Consider the following 24484-nt stretch of genomic DNA (forward strand, 5'->3'; position numbering starts at 1 on the left):
GAATCCTAGAAGATACCAGAAGTCTCAGAACATAGATGGGTACCTAATAAGAGACTAATAGTAATAATCTATATGATATTGCTTTTTTTTGGCATTACATAGTCACAGGACATTGATACATAACTATTCCAAATTTACCATAGGAATTAAAAAGCGGAGATGGTCAAAGTCTTTTCACAGACCACAGCAACCAATATGTGCCGTCAAACCTTGCTTCGTGTGTTATTTCTCACCACCCCCCTGAAAGTATTGATGTTTTTCACTTGCTCAGTACATTTCTTGTGATTGGAGCAGAGATGGGGCAGTTTAACAGAATTATTCAAAAATATTGAAGGTTTGCATTGTTTATGCTAACAGATAAATGGTACAGATCTACTGCAGTTGGCAAAAAAAAAGAGGTGGGATGATGATGTAAAGTGTGTTCAAGCTGTTATGATCAAAAAGCAGTGCCTGGATACAGATTAAATAGTAACTCTCAAATGGAAGTTGCCTTTATCATTCAGTGAAGGGAAGTGGGCATTGCTGACAATGTCAGTAAGAAATGTTTCTTTCTCCCCTTGAGATTGTGACAATTAGCAGATTCTTGTATCATTCTCCTTGTAGAGTGTATACTTCCAGAATACTGTTAGGTGGGGGGTCCCAGGGTTTAGACTCGTTTATGATAATGATGAAACATATTTCCAGATTAGGATAGTATGCAACTTGGTGGAGAACCCTTAGTTGTGGTGTTCTCTTGTACCTGTTGCCCCTATTCTTCTCAGTAATGGTTTATGAGTTTGGGAGGTGTTGTAACAGAAGGGTTGAAACTTTGCTGCAGCACATTTTTATAAACAGATGACAATTTGACCACTATATCCAATAGCAACAGCTCTTAGGTATCTTATAATGCAACCATAGCTGGGAGATTAAATATGTGAGTGTTATACTCAGCTACTGAGCACAAGTCTGTGCCACCCAATTACTCCCAAATGACCCACAACACCTCCCACAATCTACTTTCTGCAAGAAAAGGATGGTGCTCAGTTGTAGCTCAAGAGCAGAGCAGTACTGGAAATGGAGAATGCCATGTTTTTCATGATGAAATATATCTTGTTTTTGAAGCTTTAAAGTCAGTTCTTGCCTTGGTTCCAAAAATCAAACCAACTCTAAGCATAAAGCAAGACTACTGAATGGGTCCTTGGAAGTCTGAGCCCCATCCAAGTACTAACAGTAAGCAACTCAAGAGGGACTGGTTGGAACTACAGCTGCCAGTCATGTTACTAACATCTCACCAAAATGCCAGAAGACCCCAAGATTTCTGAGAAATTGGCAGTGACCCTCAGGCAAGCTCACAAATTTATAAGGAAAAAAGCTCTTTGCAGTCTTTGTGATCAAAGATTTTTTTTCTAAAGTGGCTGAGATCATACAGTAAAAGTTGACACTTGGAGCACATTTGGTACTTGGACAGATGCTATTGTTTATGGCTAAAAGGATAGAACAGATGTTCAGCCTCCAAGTTCAATCAGAAGAGCGTAGTCAATTAAGGTCTCCTCGAGTGAGCTGGTTCTGAGCAGTTCTGAGAGCAAGTTCAAATACATACATGACATCATATACAACCCTGAGATTCTGTTGTTCAACAGTTCCTCTTATGTTATCCATGATCTTGTTGAAGCCCATTCCACCAACATTGCTTCCATTTGGAAATAATTTTGCAACAACAAGAATGAACAGGAGACTATTGTCATGTGGAGCGTTTTGTTGAATGTCACTGAAGTGTCTATGTATTGTATTGCAATTGGTTTCCAACCCACAAACTGGTTCTGCAACTCGAGTTGATCCACAGTTGTGATCAACTCTGAGACCTGGGTTGAAATTCCTAATGTCCTGAGAGGATGGTGTGGTAGGTGATGTGGATCTGGCACCACATAGGAAAAGAATCTGGTTGATTAAATAGTGATATGTGGTTCGAGGTTGGCCAGATTGCTCCAGCAGGAAGAGGATGTACCTTTAACTCAGATTTAGCACTGAAGTGTTGAGGCATCGCCCAGTGATTTACACATCACTATTGACTCAGAACAGATGGGGAAGGTGGGGTGAACAATAATGAGTCTGTACAATAGGTTGACATATTGGTCTATGTCAGTCCTGATGCTGTGTCTAAGGGGCCACAATTAATGAAGAAGTAATGAATATGGAGTATATTGGCTGGGCTGACATACCAGTGGAACAATCAAACTTTTTTAAAGACATACAGCAGTTACAGGCCACTTCAGCCCACAAGTCTGTGCCGCCCAATTATTCCCAATTGACCTACAAACCCTGGTATGTTTCGAACAGTGGGAGGAAACCAAAACCTCTGGGGGTAACCCACACAGACAAAGGGAGAATGTACAAACTCCTTACAGACAGCATGGGATTCGAACCCCATTCCCAATCGCTGGTGCATTAACCGCTATGCCAACCGTGCCCACCTCTACATGTACTGTCACTGGCCATCTGCAGAAATCATCAAAGGTGGTAATAAAACAATTGGACTTACACTTTAACGAACAAGGAAAGCACAGTGACTCACAGCTCTGGTATGATGCAGGATGGACTGGCTATGGTGATTATCACCCCACTGTTCTCTGTGGGTGGATCACCTGGGAGACAATGGTGAAAGTGAGGAAACAGATCAATGTCCACTTCACTCTTTGTCCACTCTTCACCAGCCCTGGTAAGTCCTCCCTGTCCAGCCTGTCTTCTGACCAGATGGCGGATCAACAGTAATTGACAGAGCATGTTTTACCAATGTAATCCACACACAGATATCTATCCATGAATCTTTATCTGAAACTGGCTGGAAATTCTTCATGTTTTTGAATAGTCTGCCAATATTTTTTATTGGAGTGTGGGAAAAAAACAGTAAAATCTTACTGATGTCATGTGGTTCTACAGGGGTTTAACCTTTGCTTTAGAAAATCCAATGACTTTTAAAACTAGCACTAAAATAAATGTGCACATACTTTTACACCTGCTAATACCTTGTTTTCATTTGCTAATGGTTGCAAGCAAAGATTAACACCATAAATTTTCATGTGTTATTTCAAATAAATTATAACATCATACTTTCACATCAATCCTTTACAGCAACCAATCTCAACTTTTTCTTGGCTGTCACCCCACCACACACCCCATCCCACAGTACCCTGCTCAAAATTTAAGGGCCCTGTTTCCAGAGAATAGACATATTTTTCTGCTCCCCATTACGCAAAAAAAAGATACTAGTTACATGAGGGAGAAAGGAAATCAAGGCTTTTGCTTAAATATACTGTGGCCTCCAGGGGTGCCATAGGGCCCTGCCGAGAATGGCTGCTTCAGAGCGCCGACAACCTGTTGAAATGTTACAAAATTGAGCTGAGTGTGGAGATCAAGGCTGCAGGCTGAAGACAGGCTGCCACATCATCACTGACCTGAAGTTGGTAGTGGTCTTTACCGGCTCTGATAGCTCGGTGGTTAGGGAATTGGTCTTGTAAACCAGGGGTTTCAAGTTTGTTTCTCACTAGGGCCTCATTTCTGTGAGGGGCGCTGGGCAAAGTGAAGACTCTTTGTTTTCCTTATGGTAGTCAAAGTCATTTCTTTCATTCTAAATGAGGCATTACATGACAATAGTGGAACCTTTAACCTTTACCAAGTGAGGTTTGGAACATATCTGTGGTCAAGCAGGGGAGAAGCTCAGGGAATGGGAGGAAAAATCAAAAGAAAACAGTAGAAGCATTTTTGCTTCAACCTATTTTGTTGGGGTGGTGGTGAGATGCTGAGACCATGTTGGCTATCAAATGACATAATGCAATACCATCCTGATGCTACCATAGAGATGCGATAGTCATTTAAACCAGGCCCTACACCTGGGTGAGTTGCCATCCTGTGTCTGCAAAACGGTGGAGGGAGCTGAACAGTCAGCATAATCTCAATCCCTCTGCAAAGCAGCTAAATCACTGCATGCTCCCCAACTCCCAATTTCTCCATCACCATCTCCCCACTTCATAATTCTGATCGGCTGATGAACATCAATTTGAATAATACAAAATAAGGTCAGTTTTTATTCTCAAATGCCACATTTTATCAACTGCAACACCTGCCTCAAGACATTGCTCAATGAAGAGAACTTCTATCATTCACCTCCCTGCCATGCCTACCATGACTAGCATTAACTTTATTTTTGCAAACTTTGCTGCAAGCTTCACCATCATATCTGATAACTTACCAGATCATTCCACCAGGACACTCAATGACATTCTTCTCTGTGCCGCAAGAGAAAATGGGGAATAAATACAAGCAGCAGGGAACATGTTATGACTGCATGACTCTGGTGAGCTGTTGGTCAGAAGTAAACACACAAAACCAAAAGACTGTACAACAGGCTTTATTCGACATAAACTTCCACAGAGCCAGCTGTGAGATTGTGCTGCAGTAAACTCTGAGAGTGACTTCGAGGGGCCGGCTCAGACTTGTATCCTGGAGGGTGATTGACACCTGACCGGGTGGGGCTTGGTCCATTCAGGTCGGCTGATTGACAGCTGGCCAGGTGTTGTCTTGTCCCCATGCTCTTCTACAGGTACAGAGGTTGCCCCCTGCAGTAGGCCAGTGGTATACCATCACAATGGCTTTAACCAGAAGGAAGAGATTGGGTTCTGCATCATTGTTGGAAGCACTGCTGAAACAATGGATGACAGAATCCTTGTACCTAATAGAGAAAAGGTATTGGGGCCCAAAGTTCAAAATGATTAGTTGCTGTATCTTTAAAATACCTTGCTTTTAATTTATGAATTTGGTGTGCAGCATTTATTTACTGTTGGCTTTTATTTTTACATTTTGATCATGTGTGGCTCTTAATGGATCGAGAATTGGTTGCATTTATTGGAGTTGCAGAGAGCTGATTTACCAATAGCCTTTGAAAACAATTAAAAACTATTAAAAAAAACCTGAACAATCACTTTAGTATCTTTTAAATAATTGTTCTATCACTGCAAACCTAAAGAAATATATCTTAACCTATTCCTGCATGTTTTAGACACTTGTCTTTAAAGTGAATGGATTCTGATCTCGTGCTGCAGATATACAGCAGAAGTCCAACACAGCTTCAAAGGTGGAATTCATGTGGAATCCAGCAAAGAGAAGCTGGTAAATACTACAGGGACTGGACACCAAATTCCAACCAAAGTACAAAGTTGTTGTCAGAGTTATATAAATGACATCACATACAACCCTAAGATTCTTTTACCTGTGGGTCAGATAACTATTATTGGCTTCATTTTTTTTATGGTGGGATAGGGAGAAAAATGTTGATTGCTCCATCTCAGTATTTATTAAAGGAGAGTTAAATTGACTGCTCTACATGAAGCATGCAGACCAGAAATAAGTTTGCTGCTTCAATAGGTGAGATGACTTTTTAAGATTCTCATATGTTGCCAATCATAATGATGGATTGAGGGAACAGTCATGGTCAGAGTGGGCTGAGTCAGAGTGGTAAGGCTTTGGGATAAAAGCCTTCGGTGAGAACAGGTAAGAGGCAAGGGATAGTAGGAAAGGGCACAGGTAAGGGTAGGTTTTATATATATCATATCTTTTGTTCCTCTAGTCATAAACAGTGGGAATAGCAGCCAAGGCAGGGGAATGCTCCTCTTGCAGAATGTGGGACATCGAGGAAGCCAGCAGTATCCCTGACGACTTAATCTGAAAGAAGTGCATCCAGCTGCAGCTCCTGACAAACCAAGCTAAGGAATTGGAGCTGGCATTGGATGAACTCTGGATCTTTCAGGAGGTAGAGGGGGGTGATAGACAAGAGTTACAGAGACACTGTCACACTTAGGATACAGGAGGAGCATAAAAGGGTGACAGTCAGGAGAGGGAAAAGGAACAGGCAGGCAGTGAGGGCACCCCTGTGGCCATTCCCCTCACTAACAAGGATCCATTTTAGATACTGTTGTGGAGGGGATGATCTACATGGTGGATCATAATTCCACATGCCAAATGACCATGTGGCCATTAGTGAAACTTGGTTGTAGGACGGGTAGGACTAGCAGCTCAATGTTCTGGATTTCTCTTGCTTTAGATGTGATAGAATGGGGTACATGAAAGGGGGAGGAGAGGTATTCCTCATCATAGAAAATATGCGTTGTTTTGGGCCAAGGATGTGTGAGGTAAATGGAGGACCTTCAAAGGTGAAATTTTGAGAGTATAGAGTTTGTACGTTCCTGTCAGGATTAAAGGCAAAGTTAACAGGCATAGGAAACCTTGGTTTTCAAGGGATAATGCAGATCTGGTTCAGAAGAAGGGAAAGGTGTACAGCAAGTATAGACAACATGGAACAAAGGAGGTTTTTAGGAGTATAAAAATTTAAAAATTCAAGAAAAACCTCAAGAAAGAAATTGGGAAGGCTAAAAGAAGACATGCAGTTGCTTTGGCAGACAATGTGAAAGAAAATCCTAAGGGTTCCTACAGGTTTATTAAGAGCAAAAAGTAATAAGGGACAAACTGGTCCCCTCGAAGATCAGTGTGAATGGCTTTATATGGAGCTAAAAGAGATGGGGGTGATCTTAAATGTTCTTTTCATCAGTATTCATTCGAGAAAAGGGCTCAGAGTCATGGGAAGTAAGGGGTACAAGCAGTGAGGTAATGGAACCTATACAGATGAAAGAGGAGTAAGTGCTTGCTGTCTTAAAGCAAATATGGGTGAATAAATCCCCAGGCGCTGACAAATTCCCATCAGACCTTGAGGGAGGCTGGTGTAGAAATTTCAGGGGCTCTGGCAAAAAGTTTTAAAATGTCACAGGTGCCAGTAGATTGGAGGGTAGCTCACATTGTTCTGTTTTTAAAAAGGCTCCAAAAGTAACCCTGGAAATTATAATCTGGTGAGCCTGATGTCAGTAGTAGGTAAATTATTGGAAGATTACCTAAGAGATCAGATATACAATTATTTGGATTGCCAGAAACTGATTAGGGATGATCAATATGGCTTTGTGCATGGGAGGTCATGTTTAGCTAATCTTATAGATTTTTTTCAAGTAGGAAAGCAGGAAAGTTAAAGAGGGGAAGACTATGGATGTTGTCTACATGGACTTTAGTAAGGCCTTTGACGAAGTCTAACATGAGAGGTTAGTCAGGAAGGTTTAGATGCTAGGTATTCATGGTGAAGTAGTTAAATTGATTTGACAATGACTGGATTGGAGAAACCAGAGAGTAGTGATGGATGATTGCTTCTCAGACTGGAGACCTTTGTCTATTGGTGTGCCTCAGGGATCAGTGCTGGGATCATTGTTGTTTGTCATCTATATCTGGATGACAATTTGGTGAATTGGATCACGGTTTTCAGTTATCACTAAGATTATATACCTGTCCAAATTCTTCTTAAATATTAAACGTGAGCCTGCATTCTGCATTTCCGCTGCCAGCTCGTTCCACACTCCCACCATTATTTGTGTGAAGAAGTTCCCCCTCACATTCCCCATAAACCTTTCCCCTTTCATTCTTAACCCATGTCCTCTGGTTAGTATCTCACCTACCCTCAGTGGAAGAAGCCTATCTACATTTTTTCTATCTCCCGCATGATTTTAAATATCTCTACCAAATCTCTATTCACTCTCTTGTAGACTGCAGAGGGATCTAGACCAGCTAGAAAATTGGGCTGAAAAATGTCAGATAGTATATAATGCAAACATGTGTGAGATGTGGCATTTTGGAAGGACAAAACAAGAAAGGACATGCATGGTAAATGGTATGGCACTGAGGAGTGCAGTAGATTAGAGGGATCTGGGAATACAGATACATAAATCCCTGAAAGTGGCATCACAAGTGGATAGGGTTGTAAAGAGAGCTTTTGGCATATTTGCCTTCATAAATCAAAATAATGAGTACAGAGTTGGAATGTTATTGTAAAGCGGTTTAATACATTGGTGAGGCCAAATTTGGAGTATTGTGTGCAGTTTTGGTCACCTAACTACAGGAAAGATATCAATAAGATAAAAATAGTGCTGAGAAGGTTTAGTAGAATGTTGCCTGGACTTCAGGAACTGAGTTACTGGGAAAGGTTAAATAAGATGGGATTTTATTCCCAGAAGCATAGAAGAATGAATGGAGATTTGGTAGAGATATTTAAAATCGTGTGGGAGATAGAGAAAATGTAGATAGGCTTTTTCCACTGAGGGTAGGTGAGATACAAACCAGAGGACATGGGTTAAAAATGAAAGGGGAAAGGTTTATGGGGAATGTGAGGGGGAACTTCTTCACACAAATAGCAGTGGGAGTGTGGAATGAGCTGGCAACTGAAATGCAGAATACGGGCTCACTTTTAATATTTAAGAAGAATTTGGACAGGTATATAGATGCGAGAGAAATGGAGAGCTATGGACTGAATGTAGATTCGGTCTAGGCAAAAGCAATTGTTCAGCACAGTCTAGAAGGGCTGTGCTGTAATGTTCTCTGTTTCTACTGGAAAGGATTTTAGTGAGCAATCTTTTACAAAAAGCTGCCAAAAAACATTAGAAGAAGTCAAAGTTGTTAGAGCTCACAAGAATATCTTGGATATGAAACATTTATAGTGTTGACCCCACAAGTAACTGTTAAACAGAAAATTATTAACTGACATCTGATAATACGCGGAAGTTAGGTGGATGTTATAAAGTGTGTATGAGCCTTCAACATTATCATAGTTTCAATGTTGAAATTAAAATTTTGGCATAGTGCAACAAAGGTACTCAAACCTCAGCATAGATTTTAAAACCTGATTAAATAAATTACAGGAACATTTTAGTTATACTGTTACAGGTTGTTGCAGATTTGGCAGATTGTCTTTTTCTTACTTGTAAGATTAAGAAAATGAATAATAACATCACAATAATCTTCCAACAATGGAGAAGAGATGAAAATAATGGGAAGGGGAACTAGAAGATGTCATCTAAATCCATTCTTGATTACTTATCTTATGAAACTGGAAATATCAAAAGGATTCCTGGTCATTCAAGAACAATCCTTCCCTTGCTGCAGAACCCCAATCTTGAACATGAAATCACCACAAGATGGATTCTGAAGTTAATCCCACTACTGTTATTTGTTTACGTGGACAGCTTTTGGACAGCACAATTTCTGGTTTTTAACTACTGCTGCTTTCCATCATTGCCCTATGATTCCAAAGTGAGGCATGGTAGACTGGATCTGGTTTATGTTGATGAGTAAAAATGGATAGAATCTCTTAATTATTGTGGCATAATAGTTAATGATATAATAACGGAGATATACAGTATACCTAATAACCAAAAATTATGTGAATAATAATTGTTCAATGATTTTATTATCTCTTTCAGTAATTTCACTTATTTTTAGTAGTACATTGCCTCCTAAGAATGTGATTCAGCAGTAACCATACAGCTTAATTACTGCTGTTCATTGTTGAGTGGGTTTTCATCAGAAAAGCTCTCACCGCAACATTTATTTATTCTTGCTATCTACAAATACCTGTGACAAGTTCAACACAGTGCTTCCTTAGATTTCCCACTAAAATAATGCTAAATTTTCAGTTGTTGGTGAGCAAGATTGCCCTTGGAAAATCATTAATGACCATGTACCAGCCATCATAAAATAATTTATTTTAAGTACTGAAGAAAATGTATCCCTCTGAACCTTGACACCAAAGTGTAATCAAAATAAAAAGGTTTATGAAAATATTGTATAAACCTGATGGTTCCTGGGAACACAGGACAACTAGGAAAACCAAAAGCAGACGTTTTAGTATTTGTTCAAGGTTACTATAAATTTTGTGCCAATAAATTAATTTTAAAACTATAAAAGAAACTATATGAAGAAGTGACTGCAGGTTTTAACCTGCACATGCAATAGCATTTAGAAACATTTATGACAGAATTATCATTTGTTTTTTTTTCAGTTCCCTTGGAAGGCCTCAAGAGCCAATCCTATTTTGAAGAAATGCGGAGAGACTACATTAGGGAGCTGAGTAGAGTCATTAACTTGCTGGAAAAAAATACACAGAACAGCTCTCAACGTCTTTACCGACTCACTAAACTCATGGACTCCATGCATGAAGTAGGTGTAGCATGTGGTAGCTTTCTTTTTCTCGGCATCTAGTGTTGGTAGCTATTGATTATTATCAGATTCAGCATTTATTGATATGAACATGTGTCACAAAATTCATGGTCTGGTTGCAGAATTACACTGCAAAAATTGCTATAAGTTACATTTTAAAATTACATAAATTAGTGCATAGAAGAGAAAAAGTGAGGTAGTGTCTGTGGATCAGTCCATTCAGAAATCTGATGACAGAGGGGAAATGGCTGTTTTTGTACCAATAGGTGTTTGCCTTCAGGCTCCTGTACCTCCTTCATTATGGTAACAGTGAGAAAAGGAGATAGGCTGAATGGTGGGGGTCCTTGATTATCGAGGATACTTTCTGTAGACACTGCAGATGTCCTTAATAGACTAATGTCCATGAAGGCACTGGCTGAGTTCAAGTCTCTGAGGCATCTTCCTGTCCTGACACCTCCATACCAGAGAGTGACGCAACCAGTCAGAATTCACTCCATGTTGAAATTTACAAGTCTTTGGTAAAATACCAAGTCTCTTCAAACTCCTCACGAAGTAGAACTACTGGCGGGTCCTCCTCATGATTACATCAACATGAAGGCCCCAGGATAGATCTTCAGTGATAGATCCCAGGAATTTGAAGTTCTTTACCCTTTCTGCTGCTCACCCCTCAATGAGGACTGGTTTGTGTTCTCCTGGTTTAGGCATTATCATATATTTTTTGACATGTTTACCCACGAAGTTCCATGCTAGCTAATAAACTCGTCATATTCTGTCAGAGATTATGGACAGAGCTACAACTAAAACCTAATGCTCTATTAATATGTAAATAGCCATCTTTTTCACATTTCTCTTCACTGGTTCTTACCTCAGGCAAGGTTCCAAGCGGCAACTGTCAATCATTATTCACGGACAACTGAAAATTTGGCATACCTGAGCATTAACTTAGCTTGAAATCCAAGGCAGCACTGTGTTGAACTTGTCAAAGGTATTGTAGAAAGCAAAAAGATGAAGTTTCAAAAGAAACACTGCCAGTGAGTTTTAGTGAAAGCTTTTCTAATGAAAATGCACTCGATAATGAACAACAGTAATTAAGCCTCTGAGATGTCAGATCTCCAAGACCTGCAGGAGACTGCAGACTCTGGAATTGGAAGCTAAATGCATTGAGCTGGAGGGACACAATGAATGAAGCAGTATCAACAGGAGAAAAGAATTGTCAATAGTTTGAGCCTAAACCCTTTTATAACACTGTGCTGATCATACCTTTACTCCTACTGATGCTTCTTGACCCACTGAGTTCCTCCAGCAGAAGAGTGAGTGTTTAATATCAGAACTCTGACTTGAGAATTGTAGCAGTCAAGCCCTATTCATCATCATCAATTGGTATTTAATGGATCCTTTTAGTGAAGGTTGCTGAATGACAATGATGTGAAAACTTTAAATGATTTCCCCATCTCTCATTCTGGTCAATATTGTTCTCCCATCAAAACACTGACATCCAGAGATTTCATGAAACCGGACTGAAAATGTGATCTAACTATTGGAATTGGTTGAACTCCTCACTATTCTGCATTACTCTTTTAAATATTGAATAATGATTTTTTTTTTAGTTGAATGCTGTTGCGTTGAATATTAATTAGGATTAGAATATTATGTTTCCATTTGTGTGGTCAGACAGCCTTTGTTGCCCTGTTTTTCAGAAGTAGCCTGGAAACTAAGATTTTGGCTCCTCTTCAGTCGCTTTAAACCTTACTCCATATTTAAAGAATGATGATACACTATCAATAACTCCAAAGACTAGAAGTTACTGACTGATAGGCTTATTACCATAAATAGAAGGCATGTCTCATGTTGCTGACCTGAGACCCAGACTTGCTGCCTTTATTAGGAGAATCAAGGGGAAGGAGCCACAGGTTCAATCAGCAAGGGGCAGGCCAACCATACACATACAAACAGTATTAACAGTGGTTCCACCTCATTCACCCCCTCTTTTAAAAGAAGTCAGACAGGGTGAAATGGATTCCATGTCCATCACACATTCAGGCTGTCCAGTGGTCTTGTCCGCCATTGTGACTGTCGAAGCACTGGCTATGGCTCAGCTGATGACTCTTGGGCGGTCTGGTCATTGTTGGTGGGTGGAGTGTCTGGCGACTGAACTGAGACAGTTGGGGTGGTGTCTGGGGTAGGGTGACATGGTACGTTATAGGGTGGTGGATGTACTGGTTGATAAGCCAGAGTCCCGGGGTCTCCCGCACGCACCAGGTCCCAGATGGACACAGTGTCCTCACGCCCATCTGGGTATTTCACATCGGCCTATTGGGGTTTAAATGGAGGAGGTGGACAAGTGGGTCGGACTATGGCTTCTCTTATGCTTCCAGAGCAGGACTGACCCTGGAGACATCAACCAGGAAGGTAGCCTGGTCCCCGATGTGGAGCTCCTCAGGAAGTGAAACAACCTTTCATGGGGGTGGCATTGGTGGCAGTGAACAGGAGGGATTTGATCGTCCTGATCTCCTCAACTGAATAGGGGAGTTACTGGCTTTGACAAAATAGGAAAACCTGGTGATTACCAGGGAGGCAGAGGTCATTGTGGAGTGCGTACTGTTTCAAGGCTCTCGGAACAGGGCATCTGAAGGTTCACTGATCTTTCGGGCCATTACAAGATATCATAGTTGTAGGTGGAGAGTTTGATTCTCCACCTCAGAATCTTGTCATTCTTGATTTTACACCGCTGCTTGATATTGAGCATGAAAGCAACTGCATGTTGGTAAGTCAGCAGGGTAAATCATTTTCCGGCAAGTGCCTCCAATGCTGCACTATCTCAATGATGGCCTGGGCCTCCTTCTCGATGGACAAGTGCTGGTTCTTGGAGGGTGCAGTATAAAAATGCTACAGTTCTGCCCGCCTGGTTCAGTGTGATGGCCAGGGAAATGCCGAATGCATTGCTCTCCACCTGGAACGGAATGGATTCATCCACAGCCTGCATAGTGGCCTTGGCTATGCATGAAGGCCTTCCGGGCCTCTGCTAACAGGGGAAAGAAGGTGGCTTTTATGTGGGGGTGGGCCTTATCCACAAAACTGGGGACCCACTGAGCATAATAGGAGAAAAAGCCCAGGCACCTTTTCAGGGCCTTAAGGCTGTGAGGAAGTGGGAGCTCCAACAGAGGGGGCACATGCGGTTGGGATCAGGGCCAATAACTCCATTCTCCATGATGCAGCCAAGTATAGCCAGACTCGATATGCGGAATACACATTTATCTTTGTTGTAGGTGAGGTTAAGGCTTTTGGGTCTCTGGAGGAACCATTCGGTGTTTTTTTCCCCACCCTTAACCACCTCTACCTGAGGTCTCCAAGGGCTGGTACTTGTTCAATTATCCCCTCGGTCAGGAGCAGTCTCACCTCTGATTTGATAAAAGCCCTGTCCCCAGCGTGGTATTGCCTGCTCTTGGTGGCGACGGGCTTACAGTCGGGTATGAGGTTGGCAAACAGAGGTGGGGAGGAGGCGGTAGAGCCCACAGGTCACGTGCGGTGAGTGGATCACGGGTTGCTGATTGGACACATTCGGAGGGAAGGGCTGATGGTTTAAAAATTGTTCGCTGCCGACCGTGTTGGGGGAGGGGAGTGGGGGGCTATCATATTCCATGATGATGCTCTTAAGGAGACACTGAAACTCCAACCCAGTTGTACTGGCGTGCAGGGCAAGGAGCTTAAAATTTTTGTACTCTGTGCCACATATAGTCAGCATCACTACGCAGCTGCCACGGATCTCTACTGACTGGGACTTAGAGGCCACAGAGAATCTGTAACTCACTGGTCTCACCGCGAGCAAAGCTGCACTGTATCGGGGTGGATGAAGCTCTCCATGCTCCCGCTATTGAATAGGCAGTTCATCTTGCACCCATTTACCTCTATGGCCACCATCAACTGGCGAGCTGATGAGGCCTGTTTTGGTTGAGCGTAATTGAAGCTAGAGTAGTGTCACTGTCTGATCCACTGTACTGGCTCATGGTCTGGTAAGATGCCAGTGTCCAAGATAGCGGTCCCCATAGTTCATTGGAAGTGATGTCAATCAAGATAGCAGCAGCCACCACTGCCTGCATGCAATTCTACTTGGGTTAGAAGGTCACTTTGATTTGCATACCTTAATGTAGTGTTCCTTCTTCCCGCAGCTGGAACAGTCCACATTCTTTTCCGGGCAGCACTTCATGGGGTGCTTCTGCTGGCTGCAGAAGTAGCACTTCGGATGCTCGCTGGTGGTGGCCATAGTCAGGTCAAGACATGGGGTGGTCCGTGATTCTGTGTCCAAAGATGGCAGCAGCTCCATTCCCCATGTGGCAGCCACATTATTGGTCAAGAAAGAGTCCACTTTGTGGAGGGCTACTTCCATCGTTTCAGCTAGTTCGATGGCTTTCTGCAGCCTCAGATCACCCTGTTCTAGCAGCCACTGGCAAATGTAATCTGATCTGATGCCTGCTATACAAGCATCTCAGATCAGCTCCTCCATGTACTGATATGGCCTTGCAGCTGTAGGCCCGTCCAAGATCTCACAGGACCCAAAGGTAATCATTAATTGACTCCCCAGGGTGCTGCTTATGCATGCCTTGGGCGTGCCAGGCGTAGACTTAATTCACCTGGACCAGGTACTGGCCTTTCAGAATGTCCATTGCTTTGATGAATATCTTGCAGTCTCTGACTATCGGGTAAATGCGATTTCTGACCTGTGAGAGCAGTAAGTGCAGCTTGTCTGCGTCAGATTGGATGATCTCACTGGAGGACTGCAGAAACACGTTGAAGAGTTTGAATGCCAGAGTGCCAGAGTTTGAACTTGTCAGATGCTTGCAGTGATTACAGTCGATTTCAAGCCTCTCTGGTCTCAGCAACTTGTCCAGTCCAAAGAAAATATGGTAATAAAATTGATGTGCTATCAATCACTCCAAAGACTAGAAGTTACCTGACTGATAGGCTCTTATTACTATAAACAGAAGGCACATCTCATGTTGCTGACCCGAGACCTGAGGTTGATCTGTGGGCAGGGTTATGGTGTTGCTATCTTTATTAGGGGAATCAAGAGGGAGGAGCCACAGATACAATCCTAACACATGCAACCAGACGGGTTGAGCTCAGTGAGCAGACTAGTTTATTGCAGGCTGCTTGTCTACACTTATACTCCCAGCCTGGACCAGGCTGAGAACTGCGCTGGAGGATGCTGACATCATCCGGGCTTCACGTGGTCCCCAAGCGTGGGTTTTTGAGCCCCAATCTGAAAGGAAGAGAAACCCCCGGCGGCGCGGCTTACAAGCGGGGCCAGTTCACCTGCCTTGTGGTGAGCCGCCACACCACCACAAATGACATGGCAGTTGTAACTTCAATGGACAATTACTTATATGGCTTCCCATTTCATATTGTTAAAATGGGCATTGAAATTAAAAGATCAATGTTTACCATTAAAGGTAACTATCCTGAGTAGGTGTTGTGTTTGACATGAATTTCATCAATAGTAATTGCTGTCTTAAATTTCTGCTCATGAAAGAAAACCATTCAGAAACTTGCAAGCTAAACAGGTAAAGAAAGCACGTTGAGAACTGATTACTCCTCTGTCTTTTTTTCAACAGCTTGTCAAGAAACTGCATCAGTTCTGCCTGAATACATTTATTCAGTCCCAGGCACTGAGTGTGGAGTTTCCAGAGATGATGTCAGAGATTATAACCACACAGCTACCCAAAATCCTGGCTGGGCTGGTGAAGCCACTGATGTTCCACAAAAAATGAGGAATTCTCTCTCCTTTCTGCACCTGACTGCCTAGATTCAGGGGCGGGAGTTTTTGCATTATGCAAGCTTTATTCTACTTTTGTGACCATGACAGTACCACAAATTAAAATTGTTTTCAAATTTATTACAAAAGAATGGCAATGCTTTATTGGCATCAGTTTTGGTGTACGTTCATTGTCTTAGTTGGACTATGTTTTACAAGCAATGAAATGTGAATTTAGTCTTGTTGGTTAATGTGTAATTTTCAGATCAAAAAGATTCTGTATCTTTTGGTACTTTCTGGTATTTCGTAACATTCAAGTTATGTAATGTTGCTGCATCTGCTATAATATTAAATAGAAATGGTATACTTAGTGAGAAAGCCGCATAACCCCAAATATTTCTTCATTATATTTCATGTGCCATAAATGTCACCCTTCCTTTTAAATGGTGGTCTTTCTTAACTATTTCCAGTCAGAAAACTGTGGCTTTTTTTTCCTGCCACAGCTATCAACTGCATTAAGTTGTGTTTCACTGCTGGAAAAGGTCAACAATTGCATAAATCACTGTGTCACCAGGTTATTGTTTATTGCAAGATATTTAGTGTTCACGTAGTTTGGAAAATTTTAGGTTACACTGGGTCCTTTTTAAAACCAGTACAACTCCAATTATCCAAAATGGGATTATCCAAAATGTTTTGGTCGTGGAAATTTTGGGCAGTTGGGGATTTCAGAAAAATAAGAAATCCTCCTTTATCCTTTAAATTTCAAAGCCAAAGTGACATCATTTTTCCTCCAAAAAAATGTGGGTAACTGAAGAAATCCTCAGTTATCCGAAATTTCTTTGGAGCTGAACTAATGTCACCAGTTGAAACAATTTTGAAATTATGGAAAAACATCTGAGTAGAATTTCAAATTTTGGCACTGGATTTATCTTACTTTGTTCAGATTGTTTTTTTTTGGTGAGAATTAAAAAGACTTCCCTTGCTGTTTGTTGTTGTTTGAATAATGTTACAAGTGATTTGCTGTTGCTCCTGGGCTGTTTGTAAAAAAAAAATGACCAGTTCTCCAAAAAAGGCCCAGTCTTGACCATTTTGGATAATCAGAACTGTATTGTTTTATCTGTGGGAAATTCTTACAGGCATATTTTGTTTCCATTCAACCAATAATTGATAGCATGGAAACTCACAGCATTATTGAGGAAAGGCAATTCCAGAGTGTCTACATTTTTTAGAGAGTAGAAACTAGTAAATGAACTGATATTAACTGCCAGGTTTGTAAATCTCAGTTGCAGATCTGTTAGTTGAGCCCTCTATAACTTAATGTGTTGGCATTGTGTTCTTCTTTCTCAAAGAATAATCATGAAAGTGTCTCCCTTAGGCTGGAAAGCCAAAAATCTGCATAAGGTACTTCAAAATTGTTTGATGTTCTCAGATGCCCACATGCATTATCAGGGCTTTGTATCTTGCCAGGAAATCTGTTTCATTGGGCAGTATAGATTTCCATTGTGGTTTCAAGATTAGGAAAACAAGTTTACTTCATCTTATGTCAGGAGTCCTTCTAGACTCTACTTGAAAAGACACAAAAATCAATTTGATTGCACAGAAATGTCATTTCACAGACCAGAAAGCAAATGACTTCATAATTTTGGCTGTGCATTCACATTTTGAAATAGGACAGCATTAGAATGGAATTTTTTTTTTGTCAACCAGTGAATTAACTGTGTGGAATATTATTTTCTCATTTGAGATGTAATTAGTCCTATTTTGAGGAAGTAGGGTGCCACTCTATCAAGTGATAACAGGCACCAAAGGCAGCTTCTAGCAGGACCTGCTCAACAAAGTTTGATGTAGTTGTCATATCTGGATCAGTGTTTCATTAATGCAGATGGCTCAGGGGAAAAAAAATCAATTGTCTTTAGTTAAGGGTATTTCAAAAATTGAATATTTTCTCCTGCCCAAGTCTTTTAGAAGGTTTAAATTTAATGTAAAAGTAATGAGTTTAGGTATTAACCTTTAAAACAAATTATAAGCCACCATATAGGTTTAAGCCCAGTTTTTTTTAGAATACTGTTAAGTCAGGTAACTTTCCTCTTTTCCCCTCTATCCATCTTCTCTTTCAACTAGAACCCTCAGGCATTTAAGAACATCACCTGTTGTATTTCCAACAGATTTTTAAAAAGTACCTTGCTGTTTGTCACCAGGCACCAAGGAGAAGTGGATAGTGTATATCATAAACTTCAATTGAGAATAAATATTCCCCTTTTTGCTTAGGCTATATGTTCCTGAAAGTAACATTGCTTTCATTGAACCATTTCTTTATTCTGCTGTGTTCACATTACATTCACCGTGTTCATGTGAAATACTCATAATTTAATGACTTGCCTGGAGACCTTGTTCTCATAGATTCTTCCTTATAATAAGATCCCAGGTTAGAAGATCAAATTAAATAAGGCTGTGGAGTTCTTTTATATTAACTTTTCAAGGAAATATTAGGGATCTCCTTTTGAAGTCACAAAATATTTCCTTCTGGCTAAAATCCTTTCAAGTGTCACTCTTGAATTAAAAAGAACAGTTTAAAGAACAAAAATGTCATCGATTCAGCCATTTTCTTATTTAAAGAACAACACTGATTCTGTCCCATAATACCAACAGTTCTCTGCTGAGATGGAGAAGTAGTAAAAAAGTTTAATTGGCTTCACCTCACATAAACTAATTACGAACTCAATCAAGATTGTATTTGTTGCATTGGTTGAGTGCAAGTTTAGTTTGACTGTAATGATCCTTTAATCTAGTTTTGTAATGTTCTAACAGTTGCTATTATGGCTCAAGCATAACCATTTATGCATGTACGAGAGGGAATCCATTGTCTGAAGAACAGTATTGTAGTCAATCTCAGTAGAACATGAAGGTTGATGGTAATCAATAGAAATTTGGAATTTAACAATGAATGAACATGCTTCAGCTTATTAATAATCTCTATAATAATGTCTGTAATTTACATTGTGAAAAATATGCACGATACAATAACATTTCTACAACTACAAAAGATTGCACATCAGAAGATATGCAAATCTCTGAATTTAAACAATTAAATCTCTTTGTTTCCTACAGAAAAGGATGGGATTGTTGGCCACAATCTCTTGATGATGTTCAGGCTCTCTGAGCTTTGTTCCTTTGATGCTGGTTCTGTGATATTCAAAACCAAAGAACTAGATAAAACCTCATTATCACTAATCATTTTCTTTCCACACCTTTTTAATCCAAGATGTGAGTGTGAACATTTAAAATTTCCTGATACTGATAAACTTGATAAAGAATTTTTAAAGTATTCCATCCAAACAAACCTGCACCCACTTAAAAAAAATTAATTCTCTCATTTATGAAATCAAACATTTACTGTTTTAATAAAGTACCATCTTAATTATATTTAAATCCACATATTTATCACACACATCACCAATTGACCAGGAATGCTATTGACCTCATAATTTATCAAGAGAAGGTGCTGCTTTTGTCTATTATGTTGGTTTATTGAATCAGTCTAATTTGGCATGTTTTAATCATTAAAAAAAATTCTAAACCTAATTTCAAGAGTCAGAGATAGGCAGGTTGGTGGAGCTACATTTAGTGTGCCTTTTAGCAGTCTCTCCTTCTTCCAAACAAATCCCCAAGCATTTGCAGTTAACTAAACAAGATTATTCACCCTTTGGTATAAGAAGAAATGTTATTCAGCTAAAGTGATTATCCAATGCTTTATCTTATTAGTCACTTGGATCTGTCCACTTGGATTTCCAGCTATTGTACATTCTATCCTGTCTTCTTAATCATTTGAGTTTGGAGTCTTTCTGTTCATACAGTTTCATTTATGAAAGTCATTGTTTTTCTGCTTTCTTTTATTCAAATTTATTGATGCAATTTCAAATCTATCCAAAATTCTTCTTTAATAAACATTCAGAATTTGTAAATCCTGCATGTCATAATGGATAGATTTTCAAACCCATTCTCGTCCAACAGTCTTAAATGGAATAATCTCACTATCAAACTATGCATTGAGATTCTTCCTTCAGCTAATAAAATGGACAACTCCCAAATAGGGCAAGTGTCTGTGACTCATATCGGCCTTGAAGTGTCCTCAGAGAATGGATAGGGTTCAGGTTTTCCTCATCGATGAGCCTTTTTGCTGGTGCTGTGTGGAGACACTTCTAACAACTGCAATTAAATATTAAGTAATTAAAGCATGAAAATTATCATTTGACTTTTAGCATAACCTGTGTTCTTGATTAATTTACAGTAATGCTTCTGTTAAACAGTGTAACCGAAGGATTTGTGGTAAATATTAAGATTTCATTTATCACTTAAAGTTTTAAAATCTGTCATCATTTTCTAAATGTTGATAAATTTTAAAGTGCTTAATTCAACTTAAATAGTACTGTATGCTTTATTGTTTAGTATGTTTTATTTTAGAGATGTTTGTCAGTAGTATATTGACATCCCCAATAAATTGATATTCAAACCATCATTTAAAGGTAGTCGCATAAACCAAACAATAATTTGAGTATTTCTTTACATAGTTCAAAATTAAAGACAAAAGACTGGATATCAATTTTTTTTTAAATTGATCTTAAGAAATTGAAATGTTAATGATTCCATCATGGCAATCTATTTCGTGCCTGTTTTTATACATGTACCTTGTTTTGTTAAATGTTCCTGGGCAGGCTTGACAGAATGGTAATTGAAGCTTTACATTTTACACAAATTAATAAATTGAATGAAGAAAATAATGGGATTCATGCAGCTTGACAATTATATGCTATAATAAATATTTTTACAATGAATGTGGCAGCAAATCTAAGAATATGTGCATTATTGTTCATTGCTACTGTTGTTCTTGCCTTAAATATGATGCCAAAAGGAAATAATATTATTCATGGATTACTACTGACTTCTCTGTTCTGCAATTATTTTGCACAATGATTGGCAAATCTAACAAATCCTATTTGCACTTGTACTTTGCAAATTATCAAGTTTAGCACTGCATTTATTTGATCAAACTTACCACTCTAGTGAAAACAATCATACTAGATTAATGGAACAACAAGGAAAATACCAGATATTATCACGAATGTTATTTCCATGAAGGCAATATTGTTCAGTGGCATCTTAATACTTTGACTTGTGGGAAATGATTGGAAAATCATTATTAGGAATGCATGACAAATGAACTAAGAAACTGTTGATGACATTATTGAATTTACCTCATTTTTTGGAGAAAAAAAATGTTTTAAAGTTCAGTGGACCATGGCAACTGTGCTTTCATGACTTTACCTTTTCATTCAAACAAATATAGTTATTAGTTTCTGAATACATTTTTTAAAGTTTCTCAAATTTTCACTATGATTTGTTTGAATGTAATCACTTGTTATTAGATGCGAGCTGGTAAAGAGGTTTACAATTACTGAAAAGCAATAAGTAAACAAATATAAGTTAAATCACACAACAGTTCTTGACCTAAATTTCTTAGGCCACCTATAAGAACAATTTTGATTTTCCATTAAGTAATTTAAATAATTTCTCCCAAATAATCTCAAATATTTCATTTAAAAAATTAATTTCACTGTCCAAAGCAACAAGAGACTCCAAAACTAAGTGAAAACTTGAAGGAAAAAAATACGCAAGACCACAAAAATATAAAAAAATAAACATCAAGATAAGCAGAAAACTTCAGCAATTTAATCGACAATGGGGTTCCGCTGATTCATTATGAAAATATCTTGAAATTTTAGTGCTTAACCAACAATAATTGAATTTTAGATTGAATTAAATTTCACAGATTATTTAAAATACTTAACAAGCTTTGTTTATTTATAATGTAGAAAAGCATGACAAATTGATGGAAATAATTAAGATAAGAAATTAAATTACAGAAATAAATGGCCCATCAAAAGCAAGGAGAAAGTATGTCCTTTGTATATTGGAAATAGTAAAAGATTCATCCCTTTTTGAAAAGTTTTCACCACCCATAACAGTGGGAATCATTTATTTGCTAGAGTGAGTTGTTTACACACAAACAAAATAGGAACTGCTATTTGAAATGAATCGAGTTTGAAGTGTCCCCAGAATTAAGATATCTTCAGCAAAAAATGTTAAAAATGTAAATGTAACATCAATCAATGCAAAACTAGATATCCAATAATGTTTATTTCTTTTCTAACTGAGTATTCCATCCTGCCAAAATATTTTACAAGTGAATGGAGGTAACTTGTCTGTAATTACCCCTTTTTGTGTTTAAATATTTTAAATGCTTGTAATTGCAACCAATTTATTTGGTGCAAAGCTCCCACAAATAATCAATAACTTAGCAAATATTAATATCAGTTACCCAAAATTTCTAAGGGGTCAATAATATAATGTTACCATACAACAATATTCATAAACAAATATTGTATGATTTAGTGATAACTCGTACTTCAGATAATACAAGAAATTATAGCAAAGTATAAACATTTTGGGAACCTTACAGGAAAAAAAAGGGTGAAGCAAGACAGGTTCCTGCAGTGAAATAAATGTCAGTGATTGCTAAACCTCATTAGTAGAAGAGTCCATGTGGAAATTAAATTTATTTTGCACCACTTACATGTTTTGATTTGAACTTTACAAAAATTTAACCACTCTGAAAAATTTACGTAATATTATTCACAAGATGGGGTAGATATTAGTTTTGGTTGCCTGCTATGAACATTCATGAGCATGTCAGTTGCCGATTGGATTCATCCTCCACATGTTACGTTCTGTGAAATTGTGGCTTTCTAAATAAGTGGAACTGGCTCTGATACTCATGCACATGTTTAGGCCTGGTGACTAAAGTCCTCTCCTCTTTTCTTCTCATTTTGAATGACAATGTAACAACCATTAAACTAGCTTTAATTCATGTATTTGAAGTTGCTGAAAGTTGAATCTCCTATATAATTTTCAGTATGCCCTTCAGGATAGTGAACTGAATTAAAGTAAATTTCAATCAAGTGGATGAAAAATTTGGGTGAAACTGTAATTTGGATTATATTCAGGACAAAATAATAAAACTGTATTCAATCTGTTTTATACCACTTGCTCGGTAGTATGCTACAAAGAAAATAGTGCATCTCCTTGGGTTGTATGCCATCATCTTACTGAACACCTAGTAATTTGATGAATGGCATTTCAACCACTGATGAGGCACAACTGATTGTAGCATCAGTATAATCAAGTGCACGCATTTACAAAGCATAGTTACTACAAATTATAATAATACTGAATTGTTGCCAAATTTTCATTTGCATTTTCCACCTAGACATACAATTAACTTCATTAGTACTATTTTATTGCATGCTGTAACTCAAATCCATGCTGTTGTGGATCACTTAGAAATTCAGCAAATGGCTTTTATTAGTCATTGATTTTTCATGAGGCACATGTATGTTGCAAGTAGTGGTCACCTGCGAACCAATTAACAATTTTCAGCAAGCTGCATGAAACAGTATTCTATATAATGGAAGCTTTTATCTTCATCAACAGTATCTTGTGCTTTTGATCTGATACTTTCTGGTATCATTGAATTGTTTTAATTGTTTTGGTACATACCTGTCAATTTGTAGCTGTTTTGTATGGAGCAACAATACAGCAGCTTGCTAATGTAATATTGACAGGTTTTAAAGATTGAAGTCTTTGTTTAGTGCTTGCCTGACTTAAAAATGAAAACAGGTCAAAACATAAAAGACTATTTTGTGAGTTTGTTTATTCTCAGGCTCAACATTTACCACATTATCATTTCAGTTCATAAGTTTACAAGAATTTAAAGGGATAGAAAAAAATAATATGGAGAGGACATCCATAATGATTTTTTTTTCTGCACAACTATGAGAAAAGTTTAGTTTGGAATCATTGTTTTGTTTCAAACTAAACTTCACTTTGAAATGTGAAGAGAATTCATGCAGGTGATTTTTGTGCTTTAACATTAAGGTTTTCTTTCATCAGTCAACCTTTGACCAATTCTGGTTCATTATTGGAACTACAAATATAATTGGTTCAATTTAAACTGGTTACATTTATTACAGTTATGTCACAATGAATTCACCAATGACACCTTTTAATCAAGCCATTAAATTATTTAATCAATTCAGCAAGTAAAATGAGTTGTTCACTGTCTACCACATTACAACTCAGAGGTTATAAAAGAGGGGCAGTAAGGTTAATAATTTTCTGGAATGTAAATCATGTCCTGCAGGACTATATCAATTGAGAAACAGCCTAACATAGGAAACATTGAGTACAAACTTACTGAAAAAATAATCAACTGATCTGCTACACTTTATTACTGATTATATCCAAAGGATTAGTGATATCAGATATCCATCAGTTCATAATAAATCCTTGTTCAACTTTAGTGCTTTTCACCTTCTACCCTTTGTGCTGTGATATTGTCCCCATTCAGATCTCAAGAAATAAGGAACTTGTATCTTGCACGTCCTTAGTCGACCTAACTGCTTCACAACTCATGCAAAATTTTAGTCACATATAGTGTTCATCTTGCGTAAAACAAGCTCATAAATGGAACAGTTGGATGAAAAATAATCAGCCATCCTGGCAGGACAATGAAACGTAAAAACAAAAGGCTGGAAACCTGAATTAAAAATAGAGACTATTGGA

General features: G+C 38.6%; 1 protein-coding gene across 3 annotated transcripts in view; it reads left to right on the forward strand.

Moving 5' to 3' along the window:
* LOC138739189 (progesterone receptor-like) overlaps positions 1–23553 on the forward strand; it is a 290755-nt gene extending 267202 nt beyond the window's left edge. For all 3 annotated transcript variants that reach the window (XM_069890750.1, XM_069890749.1, XM_069890748.1), the window contains 2 exons: positions 9899–10056; positions 15666–23553. In XM_069890750.1, the coding sequence (XP_069746851.1) occupies positions 9899–10056; positions 15666–15821 (314 nt within the window). In that variant the 3' untranslated portion in view covers positions 15822–23553. The remainder of the gene's footprint in view (positions 1–9898; positions 10057–15665) is intronic.
* The last annotated feature ends 931 nt before the right edge of the window (positions 23554–24484 follow it).

The sequence above is a fragment of the Narcine bancroftii genome, chromosome 7 (genome assembly GCF_036971445.1).
Source record: "Narcine bancroftii isolate sNarBan1 chromosome 7, sNarBan1.hap1, whole genome shotgun sequence".
Taxonomy (NCBI): Eukaryota; Metazoa; Chordata; class Chondrichthyes; order Torpediniformes; family Narcinidae; genus Narcine; species Narcine bancroftii.